The sequence below is a fragment of the Indicator indicator genome, chromosome 20 (assembly GCF_027791375.1).
Source record: "Indicator indicator isolate 239-I01 chromosome 20, UM_Iind_1.1, whole genome shotgun sequence".
NCBI classification, from domain to species: domain Eukaryota; kingdom Metazoa; phylum Chordata; class Aves; order Piciformes; family Indicatoridae; genus Indicator; species Indicator indicator.
In genome coordinates this window covers 10,748,765-10,775,584 of record NC_072029.1, presented here as the reverse complement: position 1 = coordinate 10,775,584, position 26,820 = coordinate 10,748,765, and the positions used below count along the sequence as shown (strand labels likewise).

Below are 26,820 nucleotides of genomic sequence, written 5' to 3'. Positions count from 1 at the left end.
CCCTAGGAAGTCACACCATATGGCTAAGAAGCTGCTTATAAGCAATGAGGAGATCCTGAAGTCCAAGAACATGTTTTACAGTTATCTGGTATGTCCAGATGTAATGCCAAGATGGATATTCACGCCCTAGATGCTATTCATGGAGACCTGTATGTAAGCAGGTAGCTCAAATTTCTTCTGGAATTCAGTGCTGTGACTTCTGCTTGGTGGAAGGGTGTCTTAAGATCTGTTCCTTCATCATCACATCCCTTTCCCTTTCTTCCCAGCAGTCTGTAATTGGTAATTGGGCTTCTGAGGGTAAAATTACAAAGTTGCCTTTGCGTGTGGACCATGGGTAGCTATAAAGATAGAGCTCTGCTTAACACTTGCCCAATGATTAATTATTCCTGCAGCGTTAGAGATCACCCCCTGTGGAAAAGGGCTCCTTCATGTAGATATTGGGAAGAGACAGTACCAAAGAGAGGTTATTATTATTAGAATTGAGAGAGTTTATCACTTCACTGAGATTAATCTATAGTGCCATAAATTCCTTACTTTCCCTTGGGAAGCATAGCTCTTATTTGTACTGAAGCCAATAGAATTTTCTAGAGACGTTGTAATTTAAATTACAATGAGTAATAACTTACTGATATTCCCCCCTCTTCCACAGAGCCTATTTCATGATGGAGAGAAATCAGTAACCCTTTTCAAAGGAAAAATAGTGGGTTTGCATCCTGATTGGTTTTAAGAAATTAAATTTTGGCTGTCAGTTTGCATTGCATGCAGCCATCCATCTTGCAAATTCTGAACCAAGGCTTTGGTATCATGAGCCAAAAATATAACCAGGTCACAATCCAGTACTGACCAATAAAATGTACATTGTTGCGGGGGATTTTAGGTGCCAATTAAGACTTAAGTAAGATTTAAGAGGTACGGCATCCTTTTAAGCATATTTCTTGTTTCTGACCACCTGCAAGTATCAAAGTAGACTGAATTAACAGTTTTTTCCTTTGTGGAAGCTGGTGTTATCTGAGAACTGGAAGATCTCCTGGAGTATGACTTCTCTTGTAATTAGTAAGATGGAATCTTCTAGGGGTTTGGCAAGCCAAACCAAAGGATTTTTCCCTGCACTGAAGTAGAGTGCAGTAAGGTAACCAGAAGTGTAATAGTTGCCATTTCAGCTCATAGCAGTTGTGTGGTTTAACCACCTGTAGTATCTAACTCTTTTTCTGCAGTGTAGCTCTGAAACGTTTCCATGATAAAGGTGTGAAATAATGCTTCAGTTTCACATACATTAGCAGAGCTACTCCTCATAAAGGAGAGAAGCAACAAACACAGCTTTCCTATGCACACCTGCCTTAAGCCAGGGACCTTCAGAAATTTCCATAGTGGTTTTTCCAGTAGGACCTTCCCAGCCCAGGCTACCCAACAAACGTAAGCTGGGAACAACTTGATCAGTTTATGGATTTAAACCAGCAACCTGCAGTGAGTTCAAGCCTCCATTCTGCATCCTTGAATGCTGCAGCTCAGCAGGAGCTGGTGGAGTTTCAGAGGCAGGTGGACTCCACAGTCTTAGTTCTGTGGATGTCTGGTAGCTGCAAACTCATACTGAATACTGGAATTTGTAGGTGAAGTGTTTTCCTACTGCACAGCTGATCTGATGAGGAGCTTGTCTTTAAAGTCCTTCTTTGTTTAAGCAGTCACAGCCTCCTAAGTGGTTTCAAGACAATTTACAACAAAGAGAACATATTAGATACCTGTTTGCAGATAGTAGCAGCAAATTAGCAATCATTTCTGAAAATTGCTAATTGGAGAAAATACTGTAAATAGATTTGTTTTGTTATGCTCTGCTATCCAGAAATGCTGTTCCTATCTTTACATCTCATCAAATAATGGTTTGTGGTTAGTGTTGCTTCAGCTTAAAATTGTGTTTCTTTAGCTGTGGAATATCATAGAATGGCTTAGATTGGAAGGAACCTCAGAGATCATCTACTCCAACCTCCCTGCCATGAGCAGGAACACCTCTCAACTAGACTTGGCTGCCCAAGACCTCATCCAACCTGGCCTTGACCACCCTCATTGAAGAGGCAGCCACAACCTCCCTGGGCAGCCTATTCCAGAATCTCACCACCCTCTTACTGAAGAACTTCTTCCTAAGATCCAATCTAAATTTACTCTCCCTCAGCTTCAAACCATCCCCTGTTTTCCTGTCTCTAGACCCTTATGAAAAGTTCCCTCTCCAGCCTTTCTGTAGGATCCCTTTAGGTGTTGGAGGCAGTTATAAAGTCCCCCTGAATTCTTCTTTGTGGTTCAGGTGATTACACATTGCTGAAATGCTCTGCAGTCCATATTTTGGAAATAACATGGTGTTTGAATGCAATTCTCCTAAACAATACATAGGTGGAAAAAAATGTTGAAGAAATAACTCAAATACTAAGTTGTTATGTGTGTGGTTTTTGTTGTTGTTATTCAGAGTGTGTTTTTAAATATTAAGTTTTCTTTTTGTGAAATGTACTATTTCAGCTGGAAAAGAAACAAAGGAAATCCTGGGGCCTGAAGCTCAGACAGATGAAGTTGGATGTACAGGTATTTATTTGTTTGTTAATCTGAGTCCCTTATTCATAAAGTGCTATTGAATTTTGGCTGGGTGAGTATCCCTTTGAAATCTTTGAAATTCTTCCACCTGCCTTTATAAAACCCTTTCTCTTCCACACTAGAGTGTGAACAGTGTTTTAGCTAAGGTAGAGCATGTCTGGGCTCCTTTTGGCTGCTCTGGGTGGGGAGATGTAGATGGCCAGTGATCCAGAGCAGTCTTCTCACAGAAGGGCTGACCCCAGTTGTCTCCTGAGAGAAAGCAAGAAGCAGCACTGTTCTTAGGGGTAGTTGTATAGAATATAATAGATACTGGTTCAAACTAATAAGGAATATACCAACATATGCTAATACTAGTAAATCCTCTGTTTGTACTGATTCTACAAAAGACAATATAAAACATGTACTTCAGTTTCAGAACCAAAAAAATCCCTGGTTTTTGATATGTTGTCATTTCTCTGGCTAATAGTTTAATGCCTTTTATACTATCTAGTATTTAGATGTTATCAGGGTAAACCTTATTTCACAGAATCACAGAATGTTAGGGATTGGAGGGGACCTCCAGAGGTCACTGAGTCCAAGCCCTCTGACAAAGCAGGATCACCTAGGGCAGGTCATAGAGGAACGCATCCAGGTGGATTTTGAAAGTCTTCAGAGAACAAGACTCCAAAACCCATCTGGGCAGCCTCTGTGAGGGCACCATAAGAAGTGTCTCCTCATGTTGTGGTGGAAGCTCCTGTTGTTCCTTGAAATATTACTGGACACCACAGAAAAGAGCCTGGCACCTTCATCTTGACACCCACCCTTCAGAGGTTTATAGACATTGATTAGATCCCCTCTCAGCCTTCTCCTCTCCAGACTAAACAGCCCCAGGTCTCTCAGTCTTTCTTCATAGCAGAGGTGTTCGAGTCCCCCAGTCAACCTCATGGCTCTCTGTTGAACTCTCTCCAGCCAGATTTTTGAGTGTCACTGTTCCACTGGTTCTGTGTTTTAAAATTTGCATCTTACAGAACTTGACCTATGCCAGTATTTGTAAAGAGTTTTGAAATCCTCAGCTGGAGAGTGATTTGGAGACGTGAATTACTGAATCTTATTTTTAAACTGCTCATTTCATGCCTTCTGTGTGTTTTTCACTCTTAGTAAAAGAAGATGAATGTGATTCTGATGCAGAAAATGAACAAAACCATGACCCTAATGTTGAAGAATTCCTTCAGCAAGAAGATACAGCTGTTATCTATCCTGAAGCACCTGAGGAGGACCAGAGACAAGGCACGCCAGAAGCTAGTGGTCAGGATGAAAATGGTAAATAGACCAGCAGTTTGGTTCTTAGGAAATAAGTTGTACTAACTACTTGTAGTAATCTGTGTGTTTTAGGAGCCAGCAATACATATACATGTAACTTTGGGGAGAAAAGAAATCTTCTAAGTATAAGAGCATGGTATCACCATGCAAAACCATTACTACTTGATTTTGTGAAACAAGATGTGCACTGGGATTCAGTTGTATGGGTACCTGAGTGATAACCTAATGTAGTTGGAATTAAAAATCAGTCCCCATCTTTCTTATAAACCTCCTTCAAGTTCTGAAAGCACTTGAAGCACTTACTCCCCAGAGCCTTCTTTTCTCCAGGCTGAGCAACCAGAAGTGTTCTATCCCTCTGATCAGGTTTGTGGCCCTCCTGGACCCATTCCAACAAGTCCAGCTATAAGAATTAGAAACCACATTTCTAGTTTGTATTTTTTCAGTTCTCTTTTTACTTGCAATTCTGTGTTAGGTAAAAAGGAAGAAAAAATGTTGTCTGCAGCTTGAAAATATTATTTACTCCTTAGGAGCTGAAAACAGGATGAGTATTAAATGTGTCAGTGATAGACTTAAATTTGTAAACAGGATTTGAGGATTGACTGTGATTGAGCTAAACAGGTCTGCAAAGATTACTGAATCTTAAACCATGTTTCACAAATTTCAGGCCACTATTTAAAGAGAGATACACACAGAGAAGCTGTGTTGGGAAGTCCAAGGGACTGACTGAGAAGTGCAATTTTGAGTAATCCTTATTGTGATGATTCCAGTGTACTCTGGGGCAACTGGAGTTAGTAATGGAACACTGGGGGACAAAAATAAATGATTGTTTACCCTTTTCTAAAACAAATGGAGCTCCTAGCAGCTGCATCTTTTCTTGCAGTGATATATGTAAATGTAAAGCAAGTCTGTTCATGGTAAGTCGAAGTGCAAGGTCCTGCATCTGGGTCAGGCCAATCCCAGGCACAAATCCAGGCTGGGTGCAGAGGGGGCTGAGAGTAGCCCTGAACAAAAAGACTTGGGAGCGTTGATTGATGAGAAGCTCAACATGAGCTGGCAGTGCACTCATGCAGTCCAGAAGGCAAACTGTATCCTAGCCTGTATCAAGAAGAGTGTGGCCAGCAGGGCAAGAGAGAGGATTCTGGCCCTTTACTCTGCTCTGGTGAGACCACATCTTGAATACTGCATCCAGTTCTGGTGTCCCCCATTATAAGAAGGACACAGAGTTGTTGGAGTGAATCCATAGGAGGGCCACAAGGATGATTGAAGGGCTGGAAGACCTCTGCTGTGAGGATAAGTTGAGGGAGCTGTGGTTGTTCAGCATGGAGAAAAGACGACTCTGGGAGGACCTTATTGCTGCCCTCCAGTGCCTGAAGGGATCCTACAGGAAGGCTGCAGAGGGACTTTCATAAGGGTGTCTAGTGACAGGACAAGGGGGAGTAGTTTGAAGCTGAGGGAGAGCAGGTTTAGACTGGATCTTAGAAAGAAGTTCTTCAGTAAGAGGATGGCAAGACTCTAGAATAGGCTGCCCAGAGGGGTTGTTGCTGCCCCATCCCTGTGGGTATTTAAGGCTAGGTTGGATGAGGCCTTGGGCAGCCAAGACTAGTTGAGAGGCATCTCTCATGGCAGGGAGGTTGGAGTAGATGATCTCTGAGGACCCTTCCAAGCTAAGCCATTCAACCATTCTACGATGTAGTCAGTTTGGCACTTAGGTGTATTCAAACATGGTGTGTTGCCCCCTGTGTAGGAACACCTGATGCATTTTCCCAGCTGCTCACCTGCCCGTACTGTGACCGAGGGTACAAGCGGTTCACCTCTCTGAAGGAACACATCAAATACCGCCACGAGAAGAACGAAGACAACTTCAGTTGCTCCTTGTGCAGCTACACGTTTGCCTACAGGACGCAGCTCGACCGCCACATGACATCACACAAATCAGGAAGAGATCAAGTAAGTGCCATTTCAGTTAAGGATTTATTGTCCCTTCTAGCAAGGCTGTGATTTGCTGTGTGTGCAGAAGTGTGCAGAGCGAGTAAACTGCTCCCATCAGATTACCTGCGTGGTGAGGTCGCGGACCTGGAGCATGCACTTGTGTTGGCTGTTGAAGTCAGACTTTTCCCATAGCTATCAAAGGATGAGAGCTGATTTCCTGTGTTTTCATTCATCTAGGAAGTTTCACAGAATCACAGAATGTTAGGGGTTGGAAGGGACCTCAAAAGATCATCCAGTCCACCCCCCCCACCAGAGCAGGATCACCTAGAGCAGGTCACAAAGGAATGCGTCCAGGTGGGTTTTGAGTGTCTCCAGAGAAGGAGACTCCACAACCCACCTGGGCAGCCTGTTCCAGTGTTCTGTCACCCTCACAGGGAAAAACTTTTTCCTCATGTTTACCTGGAACTTCCTATGCCTCAACTCAAAACCATTGCCCCTTATCCTATTGCTACAAGCCCTTCTAAACACTCCTTCCCCAGCCTTCCTGTAGCCCTCAGATATTGTGAAATGCTGCTATAAGATCTCTCCAGAACCTTCTCCAAGCTGAACAGCCCCAATTCTTTCACCCTATCTTCATAGCAGAGGTGCTCCAGCCCTCTGATTATCCTGGTGGCCCTCCTTTGGACCCACTCCAGCAGGTCCCTGTCTCCCTTGTGTTGAGGGCTCTAGAGCTGGACACAGTACTCCAGGTGAGGTCTCACCAGAGCAAAGTGGCAGCATCACCTCTCTTGACCTGCTGGCCATGCTTCTTTTGATGCAGCCCAGGATGTGATTTGCCTTCGTCTCATTAGTGGGGAAAGTCCTGTGATTCTGTTACAGACCTTAATGCTGGTGTGTCTTCTTGACTCCTCAAAGGAATGCAGAGGAGTCTTCTTTGAATGCTGTGGTTAATTCTTTAATGAGCAGAAAACAGCAGTTTTGTACAGTGCATTAAAAAATAAATCACACATCAGAGGCACAAAAAAGCATGGATTTAACAGTACTGAAAGGGGAAAAACCATTTCAATCTGAGAAAAGGAAGGTGAGAAACTATCAGAGATGATACTTTAGAGAAGAGTTATGATTGCTCAGTTTTAAAGAAGATCCTGGAGAGTAGCTCTGAGGATGTCCCAGTTTTATAAAAAAAGAAATGTATAGGGCAGATGCAGGAAAGTGGAATAAAGAATTACAAGAAGGTGAGGTGAAACAGATGGAGACACTACCTAGCAGAAAGTTCAAAGCAGCTTATAGCTATGACCAGGAAAACAGGAAAACTAATTTAAAATGTGATAAGAGAAATACGGGCTTCCATGCCTTGGACACAGAAGACTGAATTTTAAAGACTGGAACAGAAACATTTCTGACAGACTGAATACATGCACTAATGTTTAGCTTGAATATTTATGTAGTCCAGCATCTGCAGTAGCTGTATATATGCTGAGATCCTTGGACTTGTATAATCTCAAGTCAAACAGTAGTAACTGACTCTCTGCAAGCTTAAGTAAATCCTGACATGGTCCTCCAGACTGATTGAAGTTGGATCATTAAAGTGAAATGCAGAAAGTTAGGCACAGTTATCTAGATCATCTTCAAGAGGCAGTTCACCAAAGCTGAAAAGCTGTGTGGGCTAGCAAAAGACAGCTGACAAACTTTGGAATAAGGGTCAAGTGCTAATCAAGATAAGTCAGAGTGGAGACCTCACTGCAGAGCTTAGCAGGAGGTGGGAAGGAGCCCACCCCAAGGAGAATGGGAGCAGTGTCTGCTGAGAGGTGAAAACTGCAGCTTAACCAAATGCTTATCCCATGGGAGCTGTCACATTAGAGTACTTGGAAGCAATTTACATTATCTCATTTCAATTTGTCTTCTGTTAACATCTGCATCCTACGAAGGAGGACAAGGTGTAGAACAGGGAGGGTTGATAATTTGGGCAGCACATCTCGTAGCAGAGTGATCAGACTCATCCAGCAAACTGCACAGCTGAGAGTTCTTCAGATCTAGAGGCCTAAGTCAGAACAGTAACAGCATCCTGCCTTTCTATTCATCCTCACTTCTCCAGCGCAGATCCTGTCTCCCAGTTGCTGTGTCTACAGTCAGGGAATAACCTCAGCACTGGGTGAGCGTCTGCTTTCAGCACTGCTGCCAAAGCAGATCAGACTGAGGTGTAGGAACGCCCCACCGCTCTTTGACAGAATCACACAGAATCACAGAATGCTAGGGGTTGGAAGGCACCTCCAGAGATATTTAGTCCAACCCCCCTGCAGTCAGCAGGGACATCCTCCACTAGAGCAGGTTGCTCAGAGCCTTCTTGAGCCTAATCTTGAATATCTCCAGGGATGGGGCCTCATCTACCTGCCTGAGCAACCTGCTCCAGTGTTCCACTGCACTCATGATAAAGAACTTGTTCCTAACATCCAACCTAAACCTGCTCTTCTCTAATTTCAAATCATAACCCCTTGTCCTATCACTTCAGGCCTTTGCAAACAGTCCCTCTGCAGCTTTCTTGTAGCCCCCCTTAAGTACTGGAAGACTGCTCTGAGGTCTCCCTGGAGCCTTCTCTTCTGCAGGCTGAACAACCCCAGCTCCCTCAGCCTGTCCTTGTAACAGAGGTGCTCCAGCCCCCAGTCATCTTGTGGTCCTTCTCTGGACCTGCTCTATCAGATCCATGGCCCTCCTGTGTTGAGGGTTCCAGAGCTGGATTCAGTATTCCAGGTGAGGTCTTACCAGAGCAATGTGGCAGAATCATTTCTCTTGATCTTCAGTGCAAATAGTGAAGGGGTGTGGTGTTGTGTACTTGAGAAGCCCCTCCACGTTATTATTTGTTTTAATTCAGTTTCTTTGCACTTATTTTGAGAATTATTTGTATGTGAGAGTGCCTTTGTTGTCACTGAGCCGTCTTCTCTTGAGCAATCCTATGGCATCATTACATAGAGGAATCCAAGGCCAACAGTAAGCACTTGGAAGCATGTAAATGGAAAAATCAAGTCAACTGATTAAACTTTAAACAGGCTTTTAGAAGCTTTAATGTTTCCTCTGTCCTGTGTGACATATTCTGTGGGTGGTGGGCTTGGGGTTTCTCTTGGGGGTTTTTGCTTTCACAAGTAGCATTAGTGTGCATCCTGGAACTTCCTACTCGCATAACATGTCTCAGTGCACGCTTCATCTGAAGTTAGGAGAAAGGACAAATATATTTTGGGGCTGTTTTATTTTTGTTTTCACTCTACCAGATTGCTTCAGAAGATACATGTGGTTCACTTGTAACCTGACTACTAATCTGTTTCTGTTCCATGCATAACACATACCACCTTCAGTCTCTTCAAATCATGATTGATTCTTTTCAGTTTTGTATTGTGCTGTCTGTGGTGCCATGTGAAAATCCAAGATGCTTTTCCTGCCTGCTGTCCTCTGCAATCATTACAAATTCTCTCTTACAGAGACATGTGACGCAGTCCAGTGGTAATCGAAAGTTCAAGTGCACTGAATGTGGAAAAGCTTTTAAATATAAACATCACCTAAAGGAGCACCTACGAATCCACAGTGGTAAATAAACCCAGCATTGAGTTGTGTACTCATCTTGCCATTTCTACTCTTTATAGCTTTGATGTAATATAAGTCTTGTAAGTCTAAGTTTAAAATACTAATGTTGCCCTTGTTTTTTTTTGCCCTCTGGGACTCTGTAAGCACTGAGTGTAGCCTTCAGCTGTGCACAGGAAATATGGGGAATAACTCAAGAGGATTTACAGTTGCAGCTTAGGCTTTGACAGTTAAGGATAACTTCACTAGTGACAGAGGCATCCTTCTGGTTGTCTTTCACTTGCCTGTTTTTTTATTGGTGCTTGGAGGTCATTCAGCATGTTAGGAGCCGTGCTAGAAAATTTTAATCAATAATAATTGGGACATAAGTACTACACTTCCTACTGTGGCTATGATTGTCATCCTTTAAACTATTGATATTAAAATAGTCTCAGGATCAGAATATACTGTCACAACAGTTTCAGTTTGTAAGAAAAGCTCCAATTTATGAGAAATTTAATACAGAATATATTTTAAGATAGAACAGTAAGTTCGTAGATTCATAGAATGGTTTGGGTTGGAAGGGACCTTAAAGGTCATCCAGTTCCAACCCCCCTGCCATGGGAAGGGACACCTTCCACTAGACCAGGTTGCTCAAAGCCTCATCCAGCCTAACTTTGAACACCTCCAGGGAGGGGTCACCCATGAACTCCCTGGGCAACCAGTTCCATTTAAATGTGGTCATTCAAAAAAGATTCTCAGTTTCTGTTTCAACCCAAATTTACCCATTGGCAGAAAGTCTGAAAAGAAGTTTTTAGGCCATCTATTCCTTTCTTGTTAGTTGCTCAGACATAATAGCAATAAAATAAATCCTCACTTACAAGTCTTTCTTCAGCAAACATCATCTTCATTGCATTTCCTGTGCCTGTGAGTGGGAAAGCCTCAGTCAACACTTTGCAGTCTGAAGCAAGCCAGCTGCTTTGAATCTTTTTTTCCTCTGTAGCACAGGGTGTAGTGGTTGCGTAGTGGTGTGCCTCTTCCTGGAGATTTAAGCTGATGTTCATCTCTGAAGGCAAACATACATCTGTCTTCTACATCTGTTTTCCCTTTACCTAGACTTTGACTGGTTTTCACCAGATGAGTATTGTAGGGAGAGATGGATATTTTGCATTTGGGTTTGCCACAATAGAACATGCATAACTCCTTACACAATTATGATTTAATTTGATGGCATTAGTTCTTCAGTTAATCATATTCTACTTTTTTTGTCCATTCTGAAGTAGTCTTTGCAGCTTCTGAAGTTAGTAGTGATACTAAAGTTAGTAGTGGTACAACTTGATGGAGTTTAATGAAATCTGCAAGTATCCTGTAGACTCATTTATGTGGAATGTAGGTACTGGGAAATACTGCAACATGGCATGATCATGTGGGCTTCATCCTATACCTGTTAGTGGATCACAAGCTTATTAAAGGACCCTAGGTTCAGATTTATAGATGACGTCATTACTTTTACTGTTCAATTCACTGTGTAGGTTGGGGGGTTTGATTGGTTTTTGCCAAGTTTGTTTGGGTTTTTTTGAGGGCTCATTTTGATGCATTCTTTTCTAGTCACTATTGCTTGCTGAAGTTATGGTATAACCTAGTAAAATCCTGCATATACCTTTTCTCTCTATTTGTCTGTCTGTAGGAGAGAAGCCATATGAGTGCCCAAACTGCAAGAAGCGTTTTTCCCATTCTGGTTCATACAGTTCCCACATAAGCAGTAAGAAGTGTATTGGTTTGATGCCCGTGAATGGTCGAGCCCGCTCGGGGCTCAAGACGTCTCAGTGCTCCTCCCCTTCCCTTTCTGCATCACCAGGTAGCCCAGCAAGACCACAGATACGACAAAAGATAGAAAACAAGCCCTTGCAAGAGCAACTTCCTGTTAACCAAATTAAAACTGAACCTGTGGATTATGAATTCAAGCCCATAGTGGTTGCTTCAGGAATTAATTGTTCGACCCCTTTGCAGAATGGGGTTTTTAGTGGTGGTAGCCCATTGCAGGCAACCAGTTCTCCTCAGGGTGTGGTGCAAGCTGTTGTTCTACCAACAGTAGGTCTGGTGTCTCCCATAAGCATCAACTTAAGTGACATTCAAAATGTACTTAAAGTGGCAGTGGATGGTAATGTAATAAGGCAAGTATTGGAAAACAATCATGCAAATCTTGCATCCAAAGAACAAGAAACAATCAGCAATGCATCTATACAACAAGCTGGCCATTCCCTCATTTCAGCTATCAGTCTTCCTTTGGTTGACCAAGATGGGACAACCAAAATTATCATCAACTACAGCTTGGAGCAGCCAAGTCAACTTCAGGTTGTTCCACAAAACCTAAAAAAAGAGAACTCTGTTCCTGCAAATAGTTGCAAAAATGAGAAATTACCAGAAGATCTTACAGTGAAGTCTGAGAAAGATAAGAACTGTGAAGGAGAGACCAATGATAGCACTTGTCTTCTTTGTGATGATTGTCCAGGAGATCTTAATGCACTTCAAGAATTAAAGCACTATGAAACAAAAAATCCTCCTCAGCCTGGTGGAACAGAAGCTGAGAAGCCCAGCTCCCCTGTCCCATCAGAAACTGGGGAGAACAACTTATCTCCTGGTCAGCCACCCTTAAAGAACCTTTTATCGCTCTTAAAAGCCTATTATGCATTAAATGCACAACCGAGCGCAGAAGAGCTTTCGAAAATTGCCGATTCAGTAAACTTGCCCCTGGACGTGGTAAAAAAGTGGTTTGAAAAAATGCAAGCTGGACAAATTTCTGTGCAGTCCTCTGGACCGTCTTCTCCTGAACAAGTGAAGTTAAGCAGTCCCGCAGGTAACGACGATCAGGCAGCGGCCACAAATGTCAGTGAGCCCCAGAGCAGCACAGCTAAGCCACAGAATCCTGGCAGTACAATCAAAGCCGAGACTTTGCCAGGGGAGTCAGCTCTAAATGGCTCACGCAGTAGCACACCGTCCCCGTCGCCACTAAACCTTTCCTCAGCCAGAAATTCACAGGGTTACACGTGCACAGCAGAGGGTGCACAAGAAGAGCCACAAGTCGAACCTCTTGACCTTTCGCTACCAAAGCAACAAGGAGAGCTCTTGGAAAGATCTACCATAACTAGTGTTTACCAGAACAGTGTTTATTCTGTCCAAGAAGAACCTTTGAACTTAACTTGTGCAAAAAAAGAACCACAAAAGGACAACAGTGTTACAGACTCTGATCCTATTGTAAATGTTATCCCACCAAGTGCCAATCCCATAAATATTGCTATACCTACAGTCACTGCCCAGCTACCTACAATAGTTGCCATTGCTGACCAGAACAGTGTCCCATGCTTGAGAGCTCTTGCTGCCAATAAGCAAACCATTTTGATTCCACAGGTTGCTTATACGTACTCTACTACAGTTAGCCCTGCAGTTCAAGAAACACCTCCAAAACAGACCCAAGCCAATGGAAATCAGGTACTGCAGTCCCTGCATTCCTGTATCTTGTGTATGATGCCTGCACTCTGTATCCACGCTCAGCTGACAGAAAACTGTCAAGATAAATGAAATAAAAATGTCAGTGTGAGCTGTCAGGTTTATTCGGCTTCATTGGGGATGGGTAGATGATGTTACTCTCAAGTCCCCTGCAAGACTAGTTAGCGCAGGCAGCTTGAGTCCAGACTGCATAAATTGTCCAGTTCTGTGCATGGACAAGTCAGTTCTTTGCCAGAGTCTGTCATTCAGAAGTGTCTTCTAGGTCGTCAGTGCTCACTATTTTAAAGGCAGTCCAATTCTCCTGCTTGCAAAGCAATTGAAAGCCATGGCTTGTGTTTCTTGCTGGCTCTGTGTCTCTTTCCCCACATCCAGCAAATAAACTCTTTGGAACTTTTGGCTACTCCCTTCACACCGCTCTGCTTTCCTGACTTGCAGAGCAGCTGGATTCATCCTACACCATAATGGTATTTAAACAAAATTCAGATGTGTTCTCAATCAAAAGTCAGGCAGGTATTTGTCTTCTTCACCTGTCAGTCCTGTATCCTGCCCCATTTCTCCTTGGATTTGTCCAGATGTGATTTAATCAGAGTCAGTCCTCCTGAGAAAGACCTGTGTGTGCTGAGGTAAGGACAGAGCAGCACAGTAAAGTGGCCCATGTAAAGACTGAGCATTTCTAGTTAAATCTAAGAAGCTGGCTCTTCAGCATTTTAAACAGGCATCTGTATTGCTGGAGTTTGAGGAGCATTGAAGAGTTACAAGGTTGTTTATACGGTACAGTTTGAGAGACACAATATTTGAGTTTGCTAACTTGTACATTTTTCTGTTCAGCTTTGATATGCAATAAATCAAGTCTGTCTGTAGTGATATTGCTGAAACCAGCAGATAATATTGGGCTTCTTACAGGTGAGCTGCAGCCCTTGAAATGCTTAGAAATAGACAACAGTTATGGTATTTTTAACTTTTCCTTAGTGAAACATTCGAAATTCCCCCATATCTTGCGTTCAGGTGTATTTGTGGTAGTTTTATGAGGAAGAGGGCAGTCAAATATGCAAATTCAAACAGTAGCTTAAATAGCTTTTTGTGAAAACTTCACCAAAAAGTAGTCTTAACTTCCACCAGATCCACAGGGTAGCAAAATGCAGGTGACAAACATTAGTTTAAATGCAGTTAGATACCAAATTTGCTCTTCCAGCTTAGGTACTTCATAGGTCTGTAATCTTCTTTTCCTTCCTAAAGTTGCCTTTATTTTAGGAACCCTAAATGTGATGTGTCAGTGTAGCTTGGACCTGGCCAACAGTCAGATTTGGATCTGATTAAAGTCAGCTCCAGTAAGAATTCTGCATCTGTATGGTGGCAGGGATTGCAAAGCACAGCAGTGCAGCAGAGGATTGTTATTATTTGTGGGGTTTTTTGTGTAAGTCTAAACGGTCTTGCTTGGCTGTTTATGGAATTGAATGAGAATAACAGTGCAGCTTCAGCTTGCTTTTATAAATTATGTGCTGCATCAGTGCCTTTTTTTTTTTAATTGAACTCAACCTGTTTCATGATTTTTCTTAAGGATGAAAGGCAAGACACTAGCTCAGAAGGAGTATCGAATGTAGAAGATCAAAATGATTCTGATTCAACACCCCCAAAGAAAAAGATGAGAAAGACAGAGAACGGGATGTATGCATGTGATTTATGTGACAAAATATTCCAGAAGAGCAGTTCATTATTGAGACACAAGTATGAACACACAGGTATGTACTAGGAAAAGCAGATTCAGATCATTATCTCTTTGGTAGTGTGTAACTGATAATCTCAACTGGAATTCAGTTCTCAGAAACTGTAGGGAAGTGCAATAGTCCTGATTAGCATCTGTGCTCAGCTTTGTTTACAATCCTGTGTGTTGTATATCTGTTGGGAACACAACTGCAATTCCATGTTCTTTTTAATTTGTAAGACCTAAAACCCTGAGTAGAAAAAAAGAAGAGTTTCTTCCATCTGCCTCATGGACAGTCGTCTGCCAGCCGCAACCTGTAATCGAGGATATATTACTTCAGATTTACCTTGCCTGGTTATAAATAGAAGTCATAAATTAAGGAGAAGGGTGGTTGTGTTCTGTGAATGATAGTTTGTATGAAAGGCAGTGTGTCTCTCTCTAACATGAGGGACTTGCAGATTGAGCCACATTTGTAGTGATCTGAAATGTTTTAACAGCCATTCCTTAGGCATGGAATCTAACTCCGAAAGAACACCCTTGTGGCTTTTATTTTTATATTTAATTTCTCATAGTTCTTCCTTTTGGTTCCAATTCTGGTATCTGTGGTCTTTTTAATAATAACTGTTGCTTATTTCTTCTGTGATGTCTTAAAAAAAAAGTCATCAGTCCCAACTGTTAGCTAACACTGCCAAGTCCACCACTAACCCATGGCGCTAAGCACCACATCTGAACACACCTAAATATCTCTAGGGATGGTGACTCAACCACTTCCCTGGGCAACCTATTCCAATGCTTGACAACCCTTCTAGTGAAGAAATCTTTCCTAATATCCAGTCTAAACCTCAACTGGCACAACCTGAGGCTGTTTCCTCTCATCCCATCATTTGTTATTTGGCAAGAGGGAACAGCTCTCACCTCACTGCTTGTTTGGCATAATCTGACATGGAGGCATTGATATCTGTGTACTGGGACGAAAAAACTGCTGTCTTCTTGTCTGTGTCCTTCATGTCTGGGTTAAGACTGTGCAAAGTTATTTTGTGTTAACAGCTTGGAGTGTTGAAACCAAAATAACATTACTAGGCTCCTGCTATGTTTATAAGAGGCTCTAAAAACAAGGCAGCAAAGTAGAAAACTGGAAAACAGGGCAGAAAGAGAACTAAGTGAAATAAAGCAGATTTTTCTTGTTAATAAATGTGCCAACAACTTTTGTATATAAGGCCTGTGCCAACCTAGATTTTAGAATTATTTACTTTTTGCCTTCCTCGATTCACAAAAAGCAACAGAAAAACTGTGGAATTAATTACTCCATCAATATAGAGAAGTTAAAATGCTTTTGAATCAGAAAAACTTCTTCTTTTCTAATTTACTTATATTTGTACTTATTTTGTGCTAAAATTTACATCTAAGAATCTGTTTGTCCTTTGATGGTCAACTGTCCTGAAAAACCTTAATGAGTTACCCTCATAATCGTGACAGTGCACCCTTGCCCTTTGGGCTGAGATGAGAAAGTCAGGCTGGCAATGCAGGAGTCTTATTAAACAGAATGGTTAATTCTTGGTTGTCCTTTCACCAACACCATTGTGTGATGAAAACAGCAGTGTCAGTTCTTCACAGCTTCAGCTAGCAGGCGTCCAATTGCTTGTGCTTTATTTTGTAGGTAAAAGGCCTCACGAGTGTGGAATCTGTAAAAAAGCATTCAAACACAAACACCATTTGATCGAACACATGCGACTGCACTCTGGGGAGAAGCCCTACCAATGTGACAAGTGTGGAAAAAGGTTTTCACACTCGGGGTCTTACTCTCAACACATGAATCATCGCTACTCCTACTGCAAAAGGGAGGCAGAAGAGCGTGACAGCACGGAGCAGGAGGAGACAGGCCAGGAGGTGCTCAACAATGAGCACGCTGGTGCCAGGGCATCCCCATCGCAGATTGACTCGGATGAGAGAGAGAGTTTAACCAGGGAAGAAGAGGAAGACAGTGAAAAAGAGGAAGAGGAGGAGGAAGAAAAAGAAATAGAAGGACTTCAGGAAGAAAAAGAATGTAGGAAACTACAAGAAGTAGAGGATGAAGAAGAAGAGGAAGAAGAAGGGAAAAATGAAGGTAAAAAGAATGACGAAGCTGTAAATGAAGCAAGCAATGCAGAACCAGAGGTTATACAGAATAATGGGCAGGTGCCAGAAGAGAAAAACAAATAAAGCTAAAAGGATCCTTTTTTCTATAAGGAAAAAAAAAAAAGTTGGTAATGAAGTTGGTTCTATATTATACATGCTTTTCATGGAAACGCAGTAGCCTGCATACTGTGATTTCTGGTCACTACTGTGTAAAAAAATATATATGTAAAAAAAGAAAAAGAAAAAAAAAAAGAAAAGAAAAAAAGAAATCCAGGTGTGCCTGAACCTCAAACTTAGTAATTTTTCACACAGTTTTCAAAGTTAGGAACAAGTTTGTAACATGAAGCAGATTAGAAAAATACAGTGACTCTGGAAGCAAAGATTTAACAGGTTGTAGGAAACCTGATTTATTAGACAAGCATCTGGCATCATTTGTTTTATCAGTATTAATTTTCATTCTTAAGTTGGTTCATTTTTAAGCTGTACAATTGGGAGAGATTTATATGACTGATTTTTTTTTTTTGTTTTGGTTTTGTTTCGTTTTGTTTTGTTTTAATGGTAAAACATTTCCTAAATCCACTTCAGTATTTTCTTATGTTTTCAAAATGTGAGAACTTCTGCACTACAAAATTCCCTTTTGCAGAAACCTGTAATGCAGTTGCAAACAATGCTTGGCTACCTTGGTAAATTCAACCTGGCAGGTAGCAGTTTATGACATTAGGTGTTGTAGTAGAGCATATTATCATTTAAAGTGTATTGTTAGCCTTAAGAGAGCAGATGATAGAAGAACTGGAGTTTCTTACTCATGTGATAAAAATGTAGTTGAAAAGATTGTCGTTGAGTTCTGATTGCAGGGACTAACAGTGTTGATACTGGTAAGGACAGCAAAGTCGTCAAAATCAGTGTTTGTAATTGTGTTTGGAGTATGTAGTAACCATATGAAGGATATGATATGAAGCTTTGTATCTCCTTTGGCCTTATGCAAGACCTGTGTGCTGTAAGTGCCATTTATCAGTATTACGAAGGCTGGAAGCAGCCTTTATCCAATATGTGGCCTACAATAACTAGCATTTGTTGATTTGTATCAAACTTCTAAACTAATCATGGGGAAAAAAACACTCAGCCATCAGAGAAGTAAGAACACTGGGTATATTTCATTATTTAATTATTTGGTGGTGTTTTGGGTTAATACCTGACTTGCAGAATTTCTCTACAATAATTACAAGGGAAATTTTCTAATCTGCTTTATTGCTTTATTGGTTTACTTTTAATTTCAGACACATACATGACATGTTATCTGGCTCATAAGTATTTTCAAATGTTAGTTATTATGGACCCCATTTATTAACAATGTTAGCTGATTTTTACCTATCAGTATTATTTTATTTCTTTTAGTTTATAGATCTGTGCAACATTTTGTACTGTATGTCTTCAAACCTGGCAGTATTAATACCCTTCTTACTGACATATGTACCTTTTTAGTTTTAGAAAACTTTTATATTTATGTGTCTTATTTTTATATTTCTTTATTTATTACACAGTGTAGTGTATAATACTGTAGTTTGTATTAATACAATAATATATTTTAGTATGAAAATTTGGAAAGTTGATAAGATTTAAAGTAGAGATGCAATCGGTTCTCTTGCATTGAGATTTGATTTAACAGTGTTATGTTAACATTTATACTTGCCTTGGACTGTAGAACAGAAGAATTAAAATGGGAATGTATTAATTTTACAATTGCAATCAATTCATTTTACCTTTACCCAGTTTTTAATATAAAAGCTCTTAAATTTTGAATTTCACTGTGTGACTAATAGCATGATGCTCTGCAGTTTTATTAAGAGATTAGTCTAACCATAAAAACTCTCATTTCCTTAGTAAGCCAAATTAGAATAACCTTATAAACAGTGTTGGGAACAACGTTTAACATTTTTGTGCCAATTTGTTCCTGTATTCATGTATGTATGTTACAAACCTGAAACTTCATTTTTAAGTTCCTTGTTACATCATGGTCATTTTCTAGTTTTTTACCAGACTCCCCATCTCACAATAAAATGCGTCAACAAGTCTGACTTTCTGTCATTATTCTGGTAACGTGGACAACAGTTTGGAGTGATTATTTCTAGCAGATGTGCCTCCTGCTTCAGTGTCAGCTCTTGATTTCAACAGTACAGAAGGGTCACATCAGTGAAAGAAAGATTTGACTGTGTTCAGGCAGAGGGTTTGCTGCAGTGGTTTGTTGATTTTCCAGCGTTCGCAGAAACACGGAGTTTTCAAGACCAGCCATGTAGGTTTGTGATTTATTTTTTCCTCTTGTATCTATCTAATACACAGTTCTAATTCTCTCTTTGATAAGGCTGCTTTTAAAGGAAGGAGGTCTATAACTGTCTCCTTGATTTAGCAATAAGCTGGTGGAAAGGTTGATGTATATATTGCCGTTGAACTTGCCAGAGATGCAGTGCCAGCATTACAGGTACCTGTAATTTCAGTAATGTAAGTCTGAAAGCTTGGAAACTGTATTACACAGGTATGTTTACAACGTTCTTCTGTTACAGACTGTTCTTCAAGCCAAGTTCTGTTCTTTAATGATCCCTACAAGGTCACTCCAGTTGTTAATTTTTGCTTTTTTTACATAAACATTATGCTGTTCCAAAATGGCAATTAACCACTATCGCTTTGTGTGAAAGTCTGAGGATTTGGGATTTGTAATTAATTATTTTTTTTTTTAGGGTTTTGGGTTGTGGTGGGTTTTTCCCCACTCATGTGCATCATCTTCTCCATCACCATCTCATGTTTTTTTTGGCTGCACTGCTGAGCAGGAGGCAGGAGGTGAAGACAGCCAAGCCCTCCTGCAGAGCTGGGCTGGGGGATTGGAGATGGGCAGCCCCTTGATTTCATCCTTCCATTGGCTTTTCCCAACCCCTTCAGTAGGAAACAACATTCTTGCAGGTGAGAGCAGAGAGGTTTGGGGAGAAAGGATGACCATGCTTTTCCCAATAGGGCTTGGACCAGTTCAGATCCTTGAGGTCCCTCCAAACCTGTGTTGAAGGATTCTGTGATCTGTTTTATATTCACATATCTAAGTTTTGAGTAATTCTCAGTTTTCTTTTCTCAACATTAATACAAAGTATTTATTCCATGTATTAATTGTTTTACTTTCTATTTTGCTGTACAGTAAACCAAGTGGAGCAAGCTCCTAACTCAGGAGTGTCATCAAGGTAAACATGAGAAAGCTGTTTTAAAAATAATAACCATTTAAATTGCATCAATAATGTTGCCTCATTGTTATGACCAAGTAATGAAACTTACCTTTTGGAAACTGTTTTAAGATTGTTGATACATCTTTTTCATCTTCCAGGAACATCTGACTTGTCTGTAGTAATAAACCCAGTGAGACGGTTGTTGAAATGGGAGAATTTTGTTCTCTTTAGTAATAGATCAAAGAATTTGAATAAATCCCAAGTTACTCACATAAGTGACAGCTGCATGTGAAAGGGCAGTAAGTTCAGCTTCTAGAACCTTAAATGAAGCAAGAGAAAACTATGCTTGGATAGAGAACAAATTCCAAGCAGTTTTGATTCAGGAAATGTTGTTGGGTTTAGGGAGAAAATTTGTATTCATTATTTAGACTACGAAGCCATTATTAACATTTTTATCTTCAAAATAGATTGGTGTATTGAATTCTGCATCTGTTAAGCTGAGAGATGGCTCTGATGCTTGTGACCTTATAACATCATTTATTATCCATTTGAAAAGCACAAGAACTGTGATGAATCTTCATTTAGCAGAGTAGACTGATCTGGAACAGAGAGGTGTGTAGGAGACACCAGCCTTATTCCCAGCCCCATCAGGGAGATGCCTGCAGTACAGATAGCTGGGAAGCATAGGATAAGCTCAGGCAGCTGGGAAGGATTCCATACACAAGGCTACCAGAAGTAGTCCAGCTGCAACCATGTGGACCTCCTCTCTAGGTTAATGGCAAAGCAGTTTGAAGGGAAGTTTCACATGTGAAAAAAAGTGAAAGCAGAAATGTAAAAGCCTTTGCATTCTGTCATTTAAAGATAAATTTAAGAGTTGGGAAAGAGCAGTAAGAATGGAATAGAGTTTTGGTAAAACTTCACTGTCCTGTGACCTCTCCTTTAGTCAGAAGATGAAAAGTTAATTCAGTTGTCCTGTGTGCCCATGCTGCTATCTGTTCCTGTTTCTTCCTCCTGCTCACCATGGGTGGCTCATCTTAGCTAAGCAATTGGAGGATAGTCATGAGCCCAGACTGACAGAAAGAAATGTCCTTCAGATGCAGCATGGGACAGAGCACTGCCCTGAGCCTGGTGTTGGGCAATTGGGTCTGCCACTGGCCTGTTGTGTGACTCCAGAATAGAATTAATTGTTGTTTCAAAGCTGTCTGAAAATCAGTTCCAGCTGCAAAGTTGTGACAGTGGTATGTCCTCTTTTATCAAGTAACTTGAGAAGGTAAAATATGACAGAATAGCTATAGGAAGAATGTTACAGAAGAAGTAAACATTGAGTGCTGTGCCATGGGATGGAGAATACCCTTCTGAGGTCCTGAGCAAACAGGAGCAGAAACAGGGACTCAGGGCTACAGGGAAACCTGAAGATACATAGAAGAGGAGCAACTGCTTTCTCCTCTTTCAGTACTACTTGTGTGGCATCCCAATAGTGATTCTGGTGACATCCTTAAGTTCTCCATAGTCAGGCTGCTGTCTACTGGCTGGTTTTCTGCAGCAGTTTCTCTATGTGTCTAGTTAGTAACATAGCAATGCTCAGCAATGCTGCATGCACGAGCTTGAAAGGTTTTGTATTGAGTTACAAATAATCAGGTAAGTTCATGGATACTGGAAGAAGAAATCAGGAAGTTTTGTTAGTTTGGCTCATTGCCAGTGTGTTTCACTAGTTACCTTGAATTTCATCAGAAGAATGCACCTTGGCATATTGACCTAGAGCAGAATGTATTTACCCTAAAAAGCCCTCATCTTCAGACAGATTGAGTAAAAATTGCTTAATCTGGCAACAAGTGTTGTGTTTGCACTTGAGTGAAATTATCCTAATGCAATTACTGCTGGTAAACTCACAATGAGTGCTGTACAAGCAGCACTTTACTGATGTTTGTGCTGGCAGAGTGTGCCTGGGATGGTGGTGTCCACAAGCTCGAGCAGCAAGTGGAAAGCAAAGCCATTTCCAAGGGACAAAATAGAACACTGCTAACAGCACAGTTTTGGCCACAGCAAAATGCTGCACTGGGGCTTTTATCATCAAAGCAACGGAAGATCAGGTGTACACACTCCAAACCAACACAGAAGTCTCTACAGGAGCAATGAAAATGCTTTCTAGTGTACAGAAGACCATTAGGGGTGAAAGTAATGATTTCAGGATGAGGAAGAGTCTTGTTTTGCTCATGGTGGCTGTAGTGAAGGAGGTGAAGGATGGCTTTTAAGCAGGAGAGAGGAAAGAGCTTGTTCTGTGCTGCCCTGAGCACCCCTTGAAAGGCTGTTCTTTTTAATTTATCTACTACCAGTGTGTAAGTCTACTCACAGTTCTTTACTTGGATAGAGGGTTGGGTTTACTTTACTTTTGCAATTCACATTCTGGTATTTGAACAAAAAAAGTTTCTTTTTCCTTGGCAGAATGGCTTGTGTGACTGTCATTAGAATACATTTCACAATGGAAACTCAATATCAGAGTGGCTTTTGAGTCTGAATTTTATCATTTATTGTCCTTGGGGTTTTGGGGGCAGTTGTTCTGCTGTTCTTTGCACAGTCTGATTTTCAAACCAAGGAATACACAAGGTTTATGCTCATCAAATTAACTCTTCAAAGTGATCAAATACGTGTAACTTCTGTTTTACCCCTCTGCTCTTTCATGATCTCTGGTCACTAATCTGCCACAGTCATCTTCCTTGTGTGTTACACCTTTCATACACATTGTATGTATGTTGCCTCTGGGAGAAACAACATAATATGATGTATTTCATTGTTTCACCAAAAAAAAAAAAAATCCAACACCTAAAGTTGCTCTTCTTTTAAAATGTAATTAGAAAATAAACTGGTTGTTGGGATTAGACATGAAATGTGCTGATGTCATGACAAAGTTACATGCCAAGTGTGAAAGTCAGGTAAGGTAAAGTTCTCCAAGGCCATACCTCTACACTAGCAGATCCCCCAAGAGATCTTTAAAAATTTTGAGGACAGCGGGCAGTAATCTTTGCAATAAATACATTGAGAATTCCATTTTGGTCTTTCCTTTGGTGTTCTGGTGAGTCTCAAGTTCTCCTCAAAACTCGCCTGGATGTGTCCCTGTGTGACCTGCCCTAAGGGGTCCTGCTTTGCAGGGGGTTGGACTCAATGATCTCTGGAGGTCCCTTCCAACCCCTAGAATTCTGTGGTTCTGCAGTTCTGCTTTACATTGCAACCTTTCTCTGGTGCTGTCCTTGGGTTTTGCTCATCTTTGTGTAGGTTAGGGTTTGAGTAGTAATAATGAGATTTGCATTGTGTGTTAATTCTGGAATTAAGGGCATAAATGAGTTAAACCCTAAAAAAATCTGAAATACAGCCACACTAACAGTGTGTCATCCTTGATGAGTTTCTGTTCCCCTTGTATCTGGAAGGTCTGCCCAAAGACAGACCAGAAGTCTGACAAGCACTTTATGTGTCTGGGCCCTGTTGCCATCCTTTGCTCTTCAGGAGCTCTCTCTTCAGGCCAGATCCTGCATGATTGTTGATGAGTATCTCTGGAACCCTTGAATTCTGCGAACTTTCTACATTTGGAATGACATGTAAGCTACAGCAAAGGTACTGAGAGAGCATTTTGCTCTTTTGTGTGTGCCTGTTGGACCACGTTTTTCAAAGCTGAACTGAAATAAGTTCACTGGAAAGTCATGCAAAATTCTGAAAACAACAAGGACTTCCAGCAGGTTTCTCAGGTCATGTTGCTATACACAAAAAGCCCACTTAGACAGCAGTCCTCCATTTCTTTTGCTCAGGCTGAATGTAGTGCCACTGATCTCCAGACCAAGAGCTAACAAGCGTCTCACCTCGTGGATGCTTCATTTTGAGTCCTTGTGAGCAGTAAGTGTTGGAATGAGGAGGAGGAAGGTTTAACCTTTCTCATGGTTGGATCTGGTTCAGCAGCACCTTTCTGAAAGCTGCTGCTGGCCAGAGAGTGTTTGAAGTGGTCATGGTTACAGCCTGACCAGGTCAAATGATCTCAGCTGTGGCTGCAGAGATAACAGGAGCTTCAATCAAGACAAGCTGACTAAGTTGACCTCGAGTCAGCTTTTATCCCCATTTAGACAGCTCCAAAGAATTCCTCTGGCAGGAGCCAGCAACCATTCTTGGATTTGCTCTGCTCTTGCTACTGCACCAACATTTGTTACCCCGAAATGCAGTGTGACCAGTGTCAAGTGAACAAACCTCTTTGTTCCCTGCATATGTGGCCACCTAGACTTCCAGCTCTTGCTGAAACCTTTCCTGATGCAAGCAGGTTATTTCAATTTTGAGTGAAGAACCACCTCCTCTGCTGGTTGGCTTAAAATAGTGCTTCCCTACTCTCCCCCTCTGTGCTGCTGCTTTGGGCAAAAATAACAAGTAGGGGCTGGATTACAGGTATTCTACTCTGCTGGCTTTGCTTTACTCATCACAGGGTTTCTGAATGTTCTGGTAGGTACCAGAATGAAGCCCAGAGCGATGATGCTTAAGACTGTACTGATGGCCAAAACCTGAAGTAAATTCCAAAGGCAAGCAAGACCCAGCACGAGTGGGCTGTGGGCAGTGCAGCACCTTCTCTGCAAAGGCTCAGGGCTGCTTTAGTCCAGGCTGCTGAGCTATTGTCAGAAACAGAAAATGTCCTTTGCCCTATTGCATCAACATCTCCTTCTCACTTTCAAGCTGTTTCAAGAGCAGAGGCCACAATTAGCTCTATTAGTCATTTAGCATATTCAGAACTAGAATGGGTGAGTTTTTCCCTTGCTTACAAATGAGCTATTGGCAGCAGGATGTCATCATGCTGAGACAATAGGCTAGACAGAAGAGAGGACTTGAGGGCCTCCCTGTGGAATAAAGTCCAGGGACATCAGCAGTCAGGTCACAGGATTATCTGTCTCAGTGACCTGCAGTAATGCTGCCAGAGCTGGGTATCATCCCTCACCTCAAACTCCTGAGCGTTGTTCTGTTCGTCCTGTGGTGTTTTCCTGTTTTCAAGAGGGAGCCAAAGTATAGCAATAATGAGGATATTTTAGTGTGATGACTACAGAGGCCTGTATGAGAATAAAATGTCCAAAATCTTGCACCAGAAATAAAAGGTAGCCGAAGATCTGGAAGTTGCCCACATTGCCTCAATGATTGCTGCCAGCAGCCTACATCTGTGCACCATATGAGCAAGAGAGAAAGTATCTTTGAGAAGGGTGTAGTGTTGTTCCCATGTCAATAATGGATCTAGTCCAAGGTACTGAAGCATCTGCTCTGTATTTCAGTATTTTATTTCTTACACTTGCAAGGATATTCAAGTAGGTGAGCATCTATACCTAAAAGACTGCATTGGAAAGAGAAGCTAAAATGTGGTCACCACCAGCCAAAATACTATGCTAAGAGGTGCTTTGGACTCTCCTTCAGGTAACATGTCAGCATTAGAATCAAATGATCACCACATGTTGGTCTATAAAGCTCCTAAATTAGCTGTGCGGAGAGCAGCTCTGCCGCAGTTACTGTCAAATGGTTAAGTGCCAGTGCAGGTGAATTGAATTATTTTTGGCTCCAAGTGTCACTCCCATATGCTGTTCATTCATTAGCTGCAGCTGAGTTGCCAACAGAGTGGTACAAAGCTCTTTCTCATCTCGGGGAGTATCAGCAGGGAGAAGTGGTCTGTCAGTGGAGCCCCAGCAGAAGTAATCCAAGAGGTGAGTTAAATGCACATGGAAAGAGGGGGATTTGGAAAGCAAGTTTCAGCCATGTCCCATGCACTCATCCCAAATGAGAGCAGAAATATGGACCTTCAGTGTATGTGACATGGAAGGAAATGAATCTCAGACACTTTTTTTTCCTTATTTTCTCTTCCACAACCTGTCGCTGACCCAGCAAGGGGAGGTTTTTTTCTCTTACTTCTGCAAAATTTTCTGTGCCTTGGAAGGGGTGAGATGTTCTTTTGTGCTGGGGTGTTCCCACAGCAGCACCAGCAGAAGTGAATTATGATGCTGGTGGTGCTCTCTCCTTCCCTGAGAAGTTAATGAATTCTGTCCTCCTATTGTGGTGCTGGGCTTTCCCCCAACCTGCAGTGGGGTAAGATCCTCCTCTCTCTGCACAGTTTGCTTCCTGGTAACAGAGCAATCTATTAGCTCTTGTAGCTGTTGATCTGGAACTGAAAGCTCTGTGCTCTAAAGCCCAGCAGGAAGAGATAATTAGCACTAAATTGTGTATTCTGGGCAAAATCCACCCACTTCTGCCAAGACTGCACAAGGCCTCAAACACAGTGAAAATACACACAGGGTGGATGCTTTTTGCATGGATGTGGAAGGAAGTGTGCATGATTGCACCCATGGTCAGTGTGGCCCAGAAACAGGACCTGGGGCTGATGTAGGTCTGTGCCAGCTCTGCACCCTGGGTAAGCAGAGAGTTTGGGAGCAAACAGCTCCCGTGAGGGAAGGGGATCAGTGCCTGCAGGGCTGTGCAGCTGCAGTAAGGTGCTGGGGAAATAGCCCTGTGGCAGCCATTGCCCTCATCCTGCTGCCTTCCTTAGCCTTCACACATGCACCCTGCTGCCAGCACTGCTGGGCACTGCCTTGTACTTGGTCTTTGCATAGGTTCTGCTTCCCCAGGCTTCACTTTGGGAGCCTTTGTTGTAGGACAGACAGAAATCCCGTCTCCTGCCCAGTAGTGCCACTGCAACATGGTGTAATTCTTTCTCTGGGTGCCCTTGTCCTGTGTGATCTAATAAATGCCCTGCTTCTTCCTCTGCTTGGGCAGTGGGCACAGTTCAGCTGCTTGAGCACAGGCTGCTTGCCAGATTCTCGAAGAAGTGCCACCTGAGCCCAGCTGCTGGTCCAGGAACATGTAGGTCTTCTGTAGGTCCTATCTCACTCCTGCCAACCCTGACAGGTGCACCCCTGGAGATGTCCATGTTGGAAAGTACTCAAG

The 26,820-nt window shown here is 41.9% G+C and overlaps 1 protein-coding gene across 5 annotated transcripts in view; it reads left to right on the top strand.

Moving 5' to 3' along the window:
- Positions 1 to 16,867, top strand: part of ZEB1 (zinc finger E-box binding homeobox 1) — a 102,446-nt gene extending 85,579 nt beyond the window's left edge. For 2 of the 5 annotated variants that reach the window (XM_054390178.1, XM_054390176.1), the window contains 7 exons: positions 2,503 to 2,565; positions 3,712 to 3,873; positions 5,618 to 5,820; positions 9,273 to 9,378; positions 11,039 to 12,840; positions 14,417 to 14,597; positions 16,218 to 16,867. In XM_054390178.1, coding sequence (XP_054246153.1) covers positions 2,503 to 2,565; positions 3,712 to 3,873; positions 5,618 to 5,820; positions 9,273 to 9,378; positions 11,039 to 12,840; positions 14,417 to 14,597; positions 16,218 to 16,759 — 3,059 coding nt within the window. In that variant the 3' untranslated portion in view covers positions 16,760 to 16,867. The remainder of the gene's footprint in view (positions 1 to 2,502; positions 2,566 to 3,711; positions 3,874 to 5,617; positions 5,821 to 9,272; positions 9,379 to 11,038; positions 12,841 to 14,416; positions 14,598 to 16,217) is intronic. The other 3 variants (XM_054390174.1, XM_054390175.1, XM_054390177.1) reach the window with 3 other exon arrangements.
- The last annotated feature ends 9,953 nt before the right edge of the window (positions 16,868 to 26,820 follow it).